The sequence below is a fragment of the Vanessa cardui genome, chromosome 15 (genome assembly GCF_905220365.1).
Source record: "Vanessa cardui chromosome 15, ilVanCard2.1, whole genome shotgun sequence".
Lineage (NCBI taxonomy): Eukaryota > Metazoa > Arthropoda > Insecta > Lepidoptera > Nymphalidae > Vanessa > Vanessa cardui.
This window is the reverse complement of record NC_061137.1, coordinates 8,277,310-8,290,646: the sequence shown is the minus strand read 5'-3', so window position 1 is coordinate 8,290,646 and position 13,337 is coordinate 8,277,310. Positions and strand designations below refer to the sequence as shown.

Here is a 13,337-nt window from a genome sequence, read left to right as displayed (position 1 = left end):
TAACACTCATTACGAGGCTCTAAGTCAAGCGCTGAAGGACTCCAAACTACTCATAAAAGATGGATCATCTTAAGTTATTATGCTATTAGAGAACGTTATCCTGCCCTTAACATTTATGCATTGTTGATGGGATTATTTCGTTCCTTACCGTGACTCAAACATTCGTAGCCGTTGGTTTCCGGCTTTAAATTATTTATTTTCTTTTTAGCTGATGTAAGAAGGAAGGCTGGTAATACAAAATTTCTTTAATTTGTAGTAAACATAATGCGCTTTAAAATTCTTTATTTAGGTATGTATGTATATTTTATATAATAAATACATACGCAAATAAGTATTTCTTTAAAATGTATCTTAGTTGTACAACTATTCAATACGCTATATGTTCGGTATGCGTCGTGTCTTTAATTAGATTAAGCGTTTAGTGATTTGCATACTTTTTTTCACGTATTTCGATTTGAAGAAGTGTGACAGACAGACACAATTGTAGTCCTTTTAAGATGAGAGGATGAGCCTCATGAGATTTAATAAAACAGTAATACGCACAGAGCTGACGCGTGCATCTTAACCGGTGATTGCAGGTTCAAACCCAGGCAAGCACCACTATATATATGTGCTTAATTTGTGTTTATAATTAATCACTTGCTCGGCGGTGAAGGAAAACATCGTGAGGAAATCTGCATGTGTCTAATTTCATCGAAATTCTGCCACATAAGCATTCCACCAACCCGCATTGGAACATCGTGGTGGAATATGTTCCAAACCCTCCCCTTAATGGAAGAGGAGGCCTTATCCCAGCAATGGGAAATTTACAGGCTGTTACTTTTAAATTTTTACACACAGTTGCGTCTCAATACCCATGCAATAATGTTATGTGTATTCACATTATAGAGTAACATTGATCACTTTAATAGAATCAGTGGTAATCATTGAATACGAGGAATAAGCTTATAATGCCAAGTTCCCGACCCCGTCAATAAATCCTTCTTGGGGTACGGTATTCGTTTCTATAATAAAATTCCGCAGATATTTTTGATTTCGCAGAGTTATAAATTCGCATCACTTGTTAAAAACCAGTAATAAATAAAGCATGTATAACACATAAGATTATATAGATGATAAATATGCGTAGAAATAGTTTTTGTTGACTTTCAGGCAGTATATATTAAAGAGTAACTATTGAGTTTCTTGTCGATTTTTCACGGTAGAACCTACCTTCCGAACCGGTGGTAGCTATACAGAATAACATTAATAATTCAAAAGTGCTTGTATAAGCCGACTCGAATCAAGTAAATCTTGATTTTCGTTTTTGATTTAAAAATAAAAGAATGCCGATAGGTGTGATATATCGAATCTACGGTATACTTAAATATATTTGTACAATGATATATAGTAAATAATAAAATCATTATGTAGTATACTCGTACGCCAAGAAAATTGTGAGCATTGGCACGAGCACGTCGTGCGCTGTCACGGCATACGAGACGATCTTATTCTCAACGTCACGTCAATATACCTATATTTCATATCAATAAAAACACTTTGAAGCAAAATAAAACCATAAACTAAGTAAATACTACGTTTACTTTAATGAAAAAGTATCAAAATACAGAGCAGCGTTAATATGAATGTGTTACACGTTATGCAAATCAAAAAGAATTTGTATTTTTCTTTCCAATTCAATTTGATTCGCAATTTTTTAATTCACGTATCTAGCAGCAAAAAATGCGTCTAAATTAAAAACCCGTATAAAATTCTCTCCGTAATATCAAAGCTTGATGGAGTGTTGTAGGGAATCTTTTCAAATGAGGCTTTTCTGCAGAGACATTAATATGTTTTAACTTTACTCGTGCGATTCATTTTGCAGTCACGTGACTAATGAATCACGTCAAAAGCTGTTGTTTGCTTTTATAAATGTAATGAATGGAATTAATTAACCTCTCTTTAATCTTATTAATATCACCTATATGCTAAAGAATTGTGATTGGAACTGGTCCAGATTATTCAGCCAGAAAAATATTTTATATGTCTTTCCGACAATTTTGACAAAAGATAAGTAGATCAGCTAATACGCTTGTTATAAATATAATTTATATAATTAATAAGGCAATATGGGTTATATGTTTTTTTTTTTAGATTTGATCCCAAGTTCCGATATTATCCTTCATACAAACAAATAAATATTAACGTTTTATATTTTTACTGGTAGACGCTCGCGTAATCGGGTGTTGGATATCATATGTCAGACAACAAAAGACAAAAAAGTATGTCTTTTCTTGGAGTTTAAGTTTGCTTTATACCACATTTCATTAAATTCGGTTCAGCGGTTTGGTCTTGAAAGAGCGACACACATATAGACATACAGAGTTAATTTCACATTTATAATATTAAACATAGATTTAGTATAGATGTGATTTTATATTTGCCTTTGAATAACGCTCTCAGAGATTGATGGATGGAGAATGATTATATTACCGTCCTTGTCTAGGTCCCATGCTACCTAACGTCAAATTTCATTAAGATTTGTTCATTAGCCGTAATGAAGTAACAAACTATTTGTGTCACTTTCACACTATAATATTAGTATACGATGACATGCTTTTGTTTTCCATTATATAATATATGTACGTGTTGTAAGTAGAATGTTTAATTTTATTTCTACTCTTTGTTCATTTTAATAAGTTTTTCTAATAATGTATTGTTACGTTATAATGAAGCCACTGTAAGTGGTACAGAACCATTTCGGGTCGGCGAATCAGCTGAGGCTTTTGTGCTTTGACTTTTTTCTAACTGAATTCCTATTCTTTAATTATCTGCGCTGCTATTTTTCTACATTAAATACAAGTCATTTGACCCCGTTTTGCACTGTTTGTATTTATTAATTAAAAAAGTATTACTCATAATGAAAAGCATTCCGGAACCAAGTAGCTCTCAGTCGAGAAACAACCAAATTTACCTCCTAATAGTATAGTATAGATATATGTTTCTACTTCGCAATAAAAATGAATAGTACTACTACTAATACTACTATGCGTAAACTATTCATCGTATTATGATGAAAAAAAAACAAAACATCTATGCTGTTATTCTGAGTACGCCAGTTATGGTATATTTGTCTTTCAATAAACTATATACTCCCATAATAAAATATCAAATTTTTGTAACTTATTTTTCTACTCGTGCAAAAACGGGAAGCTAAAAAATTAAAAAACCTACTGTATAATATCACAACCTACTTATGATGACTGCTTACAGTATGATATTACAAGTTTCGGTCTCTTGATAATAACTAACTGTATAACTTTAACTCTTTTAATTTATAGTTAGGTTTCAGTAAGAAAAAGCTGTTCAATCTCATTATTGCTAATTATTTTCGCAATTTCTCTCACATATCATTAATTTCTTCTCTTTACTATATTTTAATTTAACAATAATTATTGTTTGAGTATGTTAGTGTAATACTTCTACATTGAACGATGGACTTTAAATATAAATTAAACCTGACAATTATTTGTTGTTAATTAAGTACATATCATATTTGTTTAAACTTTATTCATAATATTAACTACAATCTATTTACGCATAGCGAAGCATGTGGGTAACAGTAATTTATGATATCATCATAAACTCTATTGCTTATAATTTGAAGCGCTAATTAAAACCGTATTAATTTACTTGATTGATTATTTATTGACAACAACAGTCTGTAAATTTCCCACTGCTGGGCTAAGGCATCCTCCTTTGAGGAGAAGGTTCGGAACATATTCCACTACGCTGTTCCATTGAGGGTTGGTGGATTACACGTGTGGCAGAATTTCTATGAAATTAGATACATGCAGGTTTCCTCACCATGTTTTCATTCACCACCGAGCACGAGATGAATTATAAACACAAATAAGGCACATGAATATTCAGTGGTGCTTGCCTGGGTTTGAACTCGCAAACATCGGTTAAGCTGCACTCGTTCTAATCACTGGGCCATATCGTCTCTTGTTTATTTTTATTTTTTGACAGTATCTAGCAATCACATTCATTTATTTTAAATTTAGCTCATAGTTGTTAATCAAATCATTAAAAATACCTGTGCGTTCCGGGACGCCTTACAGAAACTACTCTATATATATTTATAACTAATCTAACTTCAACTATTTCAAATTGAAATTGTTTGACTTGAGAAAGCTCATGGTATTACTTAAATTTTATGTATTACCTTCATATACATATATATTTATATTATTAATAAACTAATCTAACTAAAACTATTTAATATTGAAATTGTGGAACTTGAGAAAGCTTATGTTGTTACTTAAATTTTATGTATATTCGTGTGTTTATATATTTACACTATTGATGTAATTATTGCCTTCCTAAGGGTGTCGAATTCGAAAAGGAAATTAGGCAGGCTGGCGCCGTAACGCGTTACGTAACGAACCGTTGTAAGATATAAAGCGTTGATAAGAAGTTATCACTTCCATAAAATCAATTAATTAATGAAATCGCATTATTAATAAATGTCAATTATTTGATTATTTGTCTTCTTCGTAATAAGAGAGAGTCGAGATGGCCCAGTGGTTGGAACGCGTGCATCTTAACCAATGATTGCGGGTTCAAACCCAGGCAAGCACCGCTGTTTCATGTGCTTAATTTGTCTTTATAATTCATCTCGTGCTCAGCGGTGAAGGAAAACATCGTGAGGAAACGTGCGTGTGACAAATTTCATAGAAATTCTGCATTTTGGTTGATGGAATGCACATGTGTGCATTCCATCAACCCGCATTGGAACAGCGTGGTGGAATATATTCCAAACCTTCTACTCAAAGGGAGAGGAGGCCTTTAGCCCAGCAATGGGAATTTACTTGTTGTCGTAATAAATAAGTATAGGTTCACAAAACAGTAGTTTTAATCTCATATAATGGGTACATTTTTCCGGGGACTATTTGATAAAACATGGAATTCAATAATGCGGAGAAAGCGCTGGCCAGCCGCGAGTTAATAATAAATTACTTTACATGCCTCATGTGGTTTCCTCAGCATATTAATGCGTTTCGTACCGGTAACGCACAAAATGAAACTTTTTTAAATACGAACGTATTGTATCTACATTATGAACATATCAAATTTAATCGGACTAAGAAATGGATATCTTTTCAATTCCAAGTCACTTAATAATGATGGTTAAAGGTTATATTATTGAACTAGCGGCTTGTCTCGGCTTCGTACGGCTGGACATAAGTTTTTTTTGTTATAACTATACCTCTTATTTATATTTTTTATTGCTTTTTCTGACATATTTAACAATTGTCATAAAATATTTCAACTTATTTACACAAAAAAACTTAATAAATTATTCATCTAAATCTTCCTTATGAATTCCTCTGTCTATTAGTAAAAACCGCATGAAAATCGAATCAGTAGTAGAGTTTATGCAGACTTTCTTTTATAATATGTAGTGATAATATTCCGGTTTTAACTTAATTATCGAGGAATAGTCGACGTATTTCGTAAGCAATAATGTAATTTTGAGATTGAATAGTATTGAGACAGTACTCGATCACGCAACTTCTTAAGTGTTGTGGTCAACGAGCTCTGGGATTATGCTATGTTCGCCTGCATAGCATACCACATATTATCCCAGCAGCTTCATCAATCACACAGAAACGACAATATAAATTATCGCGGCTTTGCGGTGCCAAATATAGCTAGTTTGTGGTATGTACTCGAAAGCGGGAGGACAGGTTACTAAAAATGGATTTAAACTGTACAAAAAGGGTCACCAAACAATATCCTTTAATTAATTAAGCAAAATCTGTATACCGCAAAAGTATAATTACACTTGAAAAGGTAACAATAGCTAAAATACTTTTACATCGTAACGTAACTTCATTAATAATTTTATGTTTAATTTACTTTAGTATTCCAAAATTCGTACACAAAAATTTTATAATGGTCGCTCAAGAATGAATGGAGGCGAAAAATGAAAATAATGAATGAAAGTATAAAATTTTTCCATTAAAATTCCTATTAGATTTACTATGCAAATGCTTTAAAAGTTTCCCGTTTAATTTAAAACGGGAACCGCGACTTTTTGGCATGAATATACGATTTCTTTATTCCGCCATTTTGAAATGAGAACACATTGTTGTACTCATTTTCATACACCTCACTTTATAATTGTGAGGTGAAAATGTTTTTATGCATAGTGAAGTAAAGTAATTAACTTTCTGAATTATTTAATGAAAATATTAACGCTTTATACACAACGTCCACAACCAGAAAAACTTGTGTCCTGAGTACATACAAACACATATACGTATATATAGACTTCATACATCGAATCCGCCAACACTATTGCAGTGTTTTGTTTACTATGCCATCCTGTTTAAACTGTTTGTATCTGTGGTGTAACAACTGTTCTTTTTTAAACCACGTAGTTGTGTTGTATAGCACTATATTTTGTTCTCTGTTTGTTCGAATATTGAAAATCGTTTAATGGATTTCAGAGGCTTTGTAATAATCATGAAAGGCGAACGTTTAAAACTTTTATTTAGATTAAAACTAGAAATCGAACGTTTGCGTATATTGCAATAGAAAAAAATAGTTGTACAAGCTTAAATCAAGTTTTTATTGGTTACATTTTTAAACTATCTTATAATGCAGTAGAAAAAAGAGTCGTTATGGAAATGCATAAGAATTCAGGTGCTTTTTCTGATTTAACATTCTGAATACGTATCGGTATTTTCATAAAATTAAAAGAAATTTATTTCTTTCATACAGATGAAGCCATAAAAACGGAAAATCATAGTGTTAATTTAGGAAGTGTACTTAATATTGTTTTCCAGTGGTGCAAACATAGAGGACAAAGAGATTTATTTGACTGTTTACTATACTAGAAATAAATTTTGTACGTTAACAAGGATATAGGAACTAAAATCTCAAAAGTAAACTTAGCACGAAAGGCATAGTTATTCCTTGAAAAAAATATAAATGAAATATTGACGGATAAATGAAAATTTTAATTTAAAAGCAGTTTTTTAATTGTACTATTTATATCTATGCAATTTAGAATTTCGTAACCTCAGTAATGCGTCATTACTTTCCTGTCAAACCTTCGACTTAGTTAATGCAAATGAATGTAGTATCATTTAGATTTTAATAAGACTCGGTGTGAGAGTCTTTTCAGTCGATGAAAGAAGGCTAAATAATTTATAAACGAAGCTTTTAAATTGCGAACAAAAATAGCAACAATGAATGATATTCCACCTTAATGTTTTTGTAATAAAGTATAAATTCACTTGATTTCAATGGGAACTTCGTTTCATATTTTTGAAATGAATTGTTTCTCATCTTAATTGGCTTTCTCGGTTCATCATTCAAGAAAGAAATTGGTGGAATTGTAAAATATATTTTTTGTTAGACTAACGTTATTTAATTAGCCCTTAAAATACAAGTTTCTCATTACTTTATAAATTGAAAAGCTCTCTGGTAATGGACACTTTTTGTCTTCATTTTTTTAATCAGCTTCTAGCATGAGATGTATACTTCATCATTTGAAGTCAAAATCAAAGCCCCTATATATAAAAGTACGATAAAAACATAAAAAATAGTCCGTTATTATATTCATTTACATCATTATTTATTTTCACTAATATGAACCACTTTGCTTTGAATTACTTTGCTTTAATTGTCTTAAATTGGTCGGATAAAATGTATTAAAATTAATACATCATTGTAATATCTCACGTCTGTTATACATTATGTAACGAAAAGTAGACAATATTTGAAAATAAACGTTTAAGTTTACCAAATTTTGGTTATAGTTCCTCAAGTAACCTCTATTCCTGGGTTCGTTCGTAAACACTGGCTAAGAATAAACTTCGTTTACAATGCAGCCTCTTTTCGAAACTTGGTGCTTATTTAAAGGTTTTACACTGCCTCCATTTTAAAGATTTGCATTATGTTAGCTAATGCAAAAGTTTGTAAGCTGATTATATTTAGTAAAATACAATATTATTGTTGGATACCTTTACTGGAATTGATTACTTGATGGTTCTTAAACTAAAAATGTTATACAAATAATCGTCATATAAGAATATCTTGAAGTAAATGTGTGTGTGTGTGTTTGTTGAAGTAATAGTGTGATAGATACGCCATCCGCAGCAAATTCATAACGTGAAAAGATCAGAAATTATTTATATTCCAACTTATAAATCACGTAGTCTGGAGTTGGACGCCGTTAGCCTAATGCGATATTTATTGCTCCAAAAATAAATTCTTCTCACCTAATAAATAAGATGAAAACGTAAATAAAAATCCTTGAATTTAACTTTGAACAAACTGTCATAATTATTACTATGTAATTATGTTTTATTAACTAAACTTTGTTTTGACTAATTGCGTTAAACGTTTATTAAACAATACAAACGATACGAATTCAAGTTTAAATAGAATAATAATTACGTTCATAATAATTAATAACATGTTACAATTACAATGTATTTATTCACATAACTTAAATATATGCAAATATGAGTTTAAAATATTAACTGTGTAAATCTTGACAGTCTTGTGACAATTTGAAATATCATCATCCTCCTGCCCTTTTCCCAATTTTTTTTGGGGTCGGCGCAGCATGTCTTCTCCTTCCATACTTCTCTGTCAGACGTCATCTCACAAGTAACATTCTTTCTAACCATATCGTCTTTCTTCACACAGTCTATCCATCGTTTTCTTGGTCGTCCTCTACCTCTATTTGAAATATAGTTGAAAATTATAAGAATTGTCAAATTCAGTATGTTATATATATTTTTTAAATATATTGGACAACATCATACATACATTACTCTGACCCCCATGTAAGTAGCTAAAGCATTTATGTTATGGAAAATCAGAGGTAGCGATGGTAACATAAATAACCAGACAACATAGAAAACGAAAAAACAATTCTACATTGACTCGGCAGGGAATCGAACCCGGGACCTCGGAGTGTCGTACTCATAAAAACCTTTGTACACACTACTCGACCACGGAGTTCGTCTAAATATTCTGACCGACCCGAGCATAAAACTAGTGCTAAGGCCGTGTTTGTTAACAATCTTAATACTTCGAGGTGCGGTACACTAAACACAATAGTTAAGTAATTATTCCTATATAAGCGTATACTACCTTAGGAAGTGTTAATTACGTTAACGACTTTATGAGTCCTATCTGGGTACTCCCTCGTTTATTTTACCACCAAACAACTTTGTTTATATTGTAATACCGTCCTACGGGTATTTGGGATGTAACACCTGGTATCTCACGATTAGTATCTTACAAGAAACTAGTTTTCGCCTGTGGCTTCGCTCGCGCTTTCTGTGTGCCTTGTTTGTGGCCTTTGTTTAAGCTTGCTTCATCCCAAGTTCCATTGAATTCAGTTCAGTTTTTTGGCTGTAACAGAGAAATACGTTTCGCAATTACAATATTGATTTATATATTTTACATGGCCAATATCCAAGAGCAGGTAACTGCTTATATTATGGTGGAGTGTTCACTGTCTCTTATTTTCTTACAACAATAATTACCCCAAATATTTCAATTGTTTTATGTCAAAAATTTGTTGACTAATTAACAATAATGACATTTAAATAGAAAGAATGAATTATGAACATAGAGATTCTGACGTTGTAATAATAATACGAACGATACCACGATACTGATGTAAGCTGTACATTTTCTTAAGGGAAACACGCAGCTGTTTAGCTATTACTGAACGCCCTGTAGCTATTGCCATAACAATTTCATATTTACCCATACATTATATAATAACATGTCCGTTATTAGACTATAAAGAACACTTTAGGGTTTACATCTGTTTCGAACTGGGCTCCAAAAATGTTTGGAGGACTTTTATTAGTATTCTTTTGTAATTTTTTTGCCATCACACATCGTACTCCAATGAAGACATATTATCTCGTGTTCTTTTGTTTTTCTTAGTCAATTATCTCCGATAATACTAGTCAAAAACGTTTAGGTTGTCATAATAGTAAAAGGTACACCCAAACATTGAAATTTTGAATGAAGACAAGTAAAAATATAGGTCTTATTCAGAATTGATCGCATACTTTGCCAGCCTGATAAAATATTAATAACATAGCAAACCTCTTTGTTCAAATATTCGAAAAAAAAAATGTTTATGCTTCACAAATGTTTAAAAATGAAAACCAAATATCTACAATAAATTGATAATGTCAATTCCAAGATGAATTTTATAATCACACATAATCTTTATTTATAACTTCCTTTTCAATGCTTTGTATTGAACAACTCACTTAGTTATATAACCTTTTTTACCTCTATTTGAATTTCACAGAAATTGTCACACTCTTTGTAGACTTCCTGTTATATTCAATACGAAGGATACTGACGTTCGTATCCCTTTGGGTATTTAAGTCAGAATATCTTAAGATAATTTAACAGCGATGAATAATAGCAGGCGGAATATTTCACTGGGTATTTAGTATTCAGTTTCATCAGTTCGGTATAAATGTCGTTAGAATTTGGACATTTCTTCATAAATACTAAATTATATTATACAAACATTTAAATATTATAGGATCGTTGGTATGTACCATATATAAGGTGTACAATTTTATCATATAACGCTACTCAAGAAATATCAAACTTATTTTGCGATCTTACTATTGGATAGATATTCCTTGCAATTTAATAAATAGTAATATATTAATTAAGTTTACATATCATTCTCGTTATCAAGATGAAAGGGGCAAGTCAATATTTTTTAATAGCATTAATATTTTTTACAATTTTTTTTTGATACGGCAAAGTTCTCTTATTGTAGCTGACTGTTTTCTTTCAAGATCAGGAGTATCTCTGAACAGGTCCTACGTTAATCTGCTGACGTAGCTGGTTTCTACCTTCCTTGAAAATGTTTTGAAGGACACTTTAGGTCCCCATGAAGACAAATACATTTAATTTTTTACGCCACGGTTAAAATATCCTAAACATTTCTGTTTAAATATGTCAAAATACTTAGGTTCTTTTTTTATTACGAAGTATATTTTATAATTCATCTGTTTAAGTCTTCTTATTTATGAGGATGAATTTGACGTATCCTTTTGTTGATGTTAACAGGTGGCGGTAGAAGGCGAGCGGTTGCGAAGGCTGCGCGAGCGCGTCGAAGCGCAGGAACAGAAACTACGGAGGTTAAGGGCGTTGAGAGGCCAACTTGACAGAAACAAACAAGCGAATATCGCTCTTAGTGAGTATACAATAAATATGTTATTGCTTTAATCGTATTCGTGATTTACGTGTACGTTTCGTTCGTGTTGCACTGAATTATGTTCAAGATGATTAATTAATGTTTAGAATCAAAGTCCATTGCATAAATGCGTGTAATACAAAACTACAATATTTTATGATAAGCTAATTATAAGTCATAAAGAATACAACAATACGTTATTCAAAACACTTGAAAGATTGAGATCAACTTCGATAGGTTTATTTTCTGACGGTTACGTTCGTTCAAATTTAGGTCCCAATTCTACATTTTAAAATATGAATACAATTCATCTCTTTCAGCCATTATAATTCAAGGTAAAAATGAAATAATATCGTACGATTCTCTTCTATTTTAGATGTTTTATAATTAATGTTGAATGATAATACGAGATAAACCTGTATACCTACTTTTTCATTGAATAATACTGCTTCTTAATTAATATTTCATCTTAAAAAACAAATAACCTGCTATATTTTGTAGATATGCCCTTTACGGTATTTAATTTCAACACCTTATCAACTTAAAGGTTGGGTAATTTGTCAAACTGAGATGGCACAGGGGTTTTAAGCCTGAGTAATCACCGAAGTACTTGTAGGTATTTTGAGAGCTCCAATTGTATTTTAAAATTATATTGTGCTTGCTGATAAGGAGACGACGACATAAATACAAAAGTAGCAGCAGTAGGAGCAGTTTAGAATACTTATGAAAAAGAGAGAACGTTTAAAGTTTATCTGTATTGATAACTTATAGTCTTAAGATAATGTTCAAGACAAAGTAGCTTCCAAGATAATTAAACTTTACTAATTTATAACGGATTAATATTATCGAATATAACGACTTCTTTGTTAGTTTCATCTTGAACCAGTTTATTTTTGAATAACCTTTCCCCAAAAATGTACCCGAAATATTCGTAAAATTCATTACAGAATATTTGAACAATCTAGGTACGAATCAATATCGCGTCTCTGCGCCAATTCCAATTAGTGTGAGGATCCGTTTCACTAGTTTTTTTTTTACGAGAAACTCTATTTGAGCAAAGATTAATATTTCTACATGCTTATGTTTATGTTATTACACTGTCTTTAAAATTTAATAATATTAAAAAAATATTTTTTTCATATTTATAATATCAAAATGAAACCCTTAGTAAAATAATGTCTGTCTGACTCACCGGGTTAGTCTGTGAATTGTATGTCAATCTTATTTGTAAAAATATATAAACTACAATTTACAGTATGTTCAAAACGTTTTTTTTTAGGAACGTTCAGTTTATGTTATTTGACTCATTAGTATGACCTAAAATTTCTGTAAGCGTATCATCCGGGAAATTGTTATTACGGATTGCATTCAGATGGTACGATAAAGTTTTGATGCATACTTTAGCTTCTTCCTAATAGGATTCAGTATACAAAGAACATTTATATATATTATATATAACTGCAGACCTCACTTTTGTTTTTATATGAATAAATAAAACAAAGTTTAACTCCATACAATAAACAATTATTATACATCCAAACAATTGTTATTTAAAATACAGTTGAACGGCCATTAAAATAGTTATAACCCCCACAGGGCTGGAACAAGTAAAACAATTTGTTCGGAACTCGTCTGTTTAATCGTGCAATTAATTTTCTCCTTCTGGTATACACATAATTCGGATATAGTCCTCTCATAGTGACCTGACCTTTATAAGCTTAATCGTTGCACACAGGGCTATAAAAATTTGAATGTATAATTTTTTATTCATTACTATTAATTACCAAATAAAACCGTGTACTCGATGGGATATTCCATTAATTAAATGCGAGGAACCGTACGAGCATGATGTCAAGTGAGGGTGTGTTCAATGCAAGCTGCACAATACAATCAACGTATCCAAAAATGTCCGCAATTATTCAAATTATTTATTATTACTGCAGAAACTGCTATCATTTGTAAGAAACGAAAAAATAAGCTTACATATAAATTGCTAAAGCACTAAATAAATAAATATGGAATATATATTTAACTGAAGTTTAAGTTGCGTTAAAGTGTTTTGCTAAGTGCTGTTTTAATACCT

General features: G+C 31.2%; 1 protein-coding gene across 7 annotated transcripts in view; it reads left to right on the top strand.

Moving 5' to 3' along the window:
• LOC124535560 (apoptosis-stimulating of p53 protein 1) overlaps positions 1 to 13,337 on the top strand; it is a 257,185-nt gene that overhangs the window by 212,249 nt on the left and 31,599 nt on the right. For all 7 annotated transcript variants that reach the window (XM_047111806.1, XM_047111807.1, XM_047111808.1 and 4 more), the window contains one exon: positions 11,128 to 11,254. In XM_047111806.1, the coding sequence (XP_046967762.1) occupies positions 11,128 to 11,254 (127 nt within the window). The remainder of the gene's footprint in view (positions 1 to 11,127; positions 11,255 to 13,337) is intronic.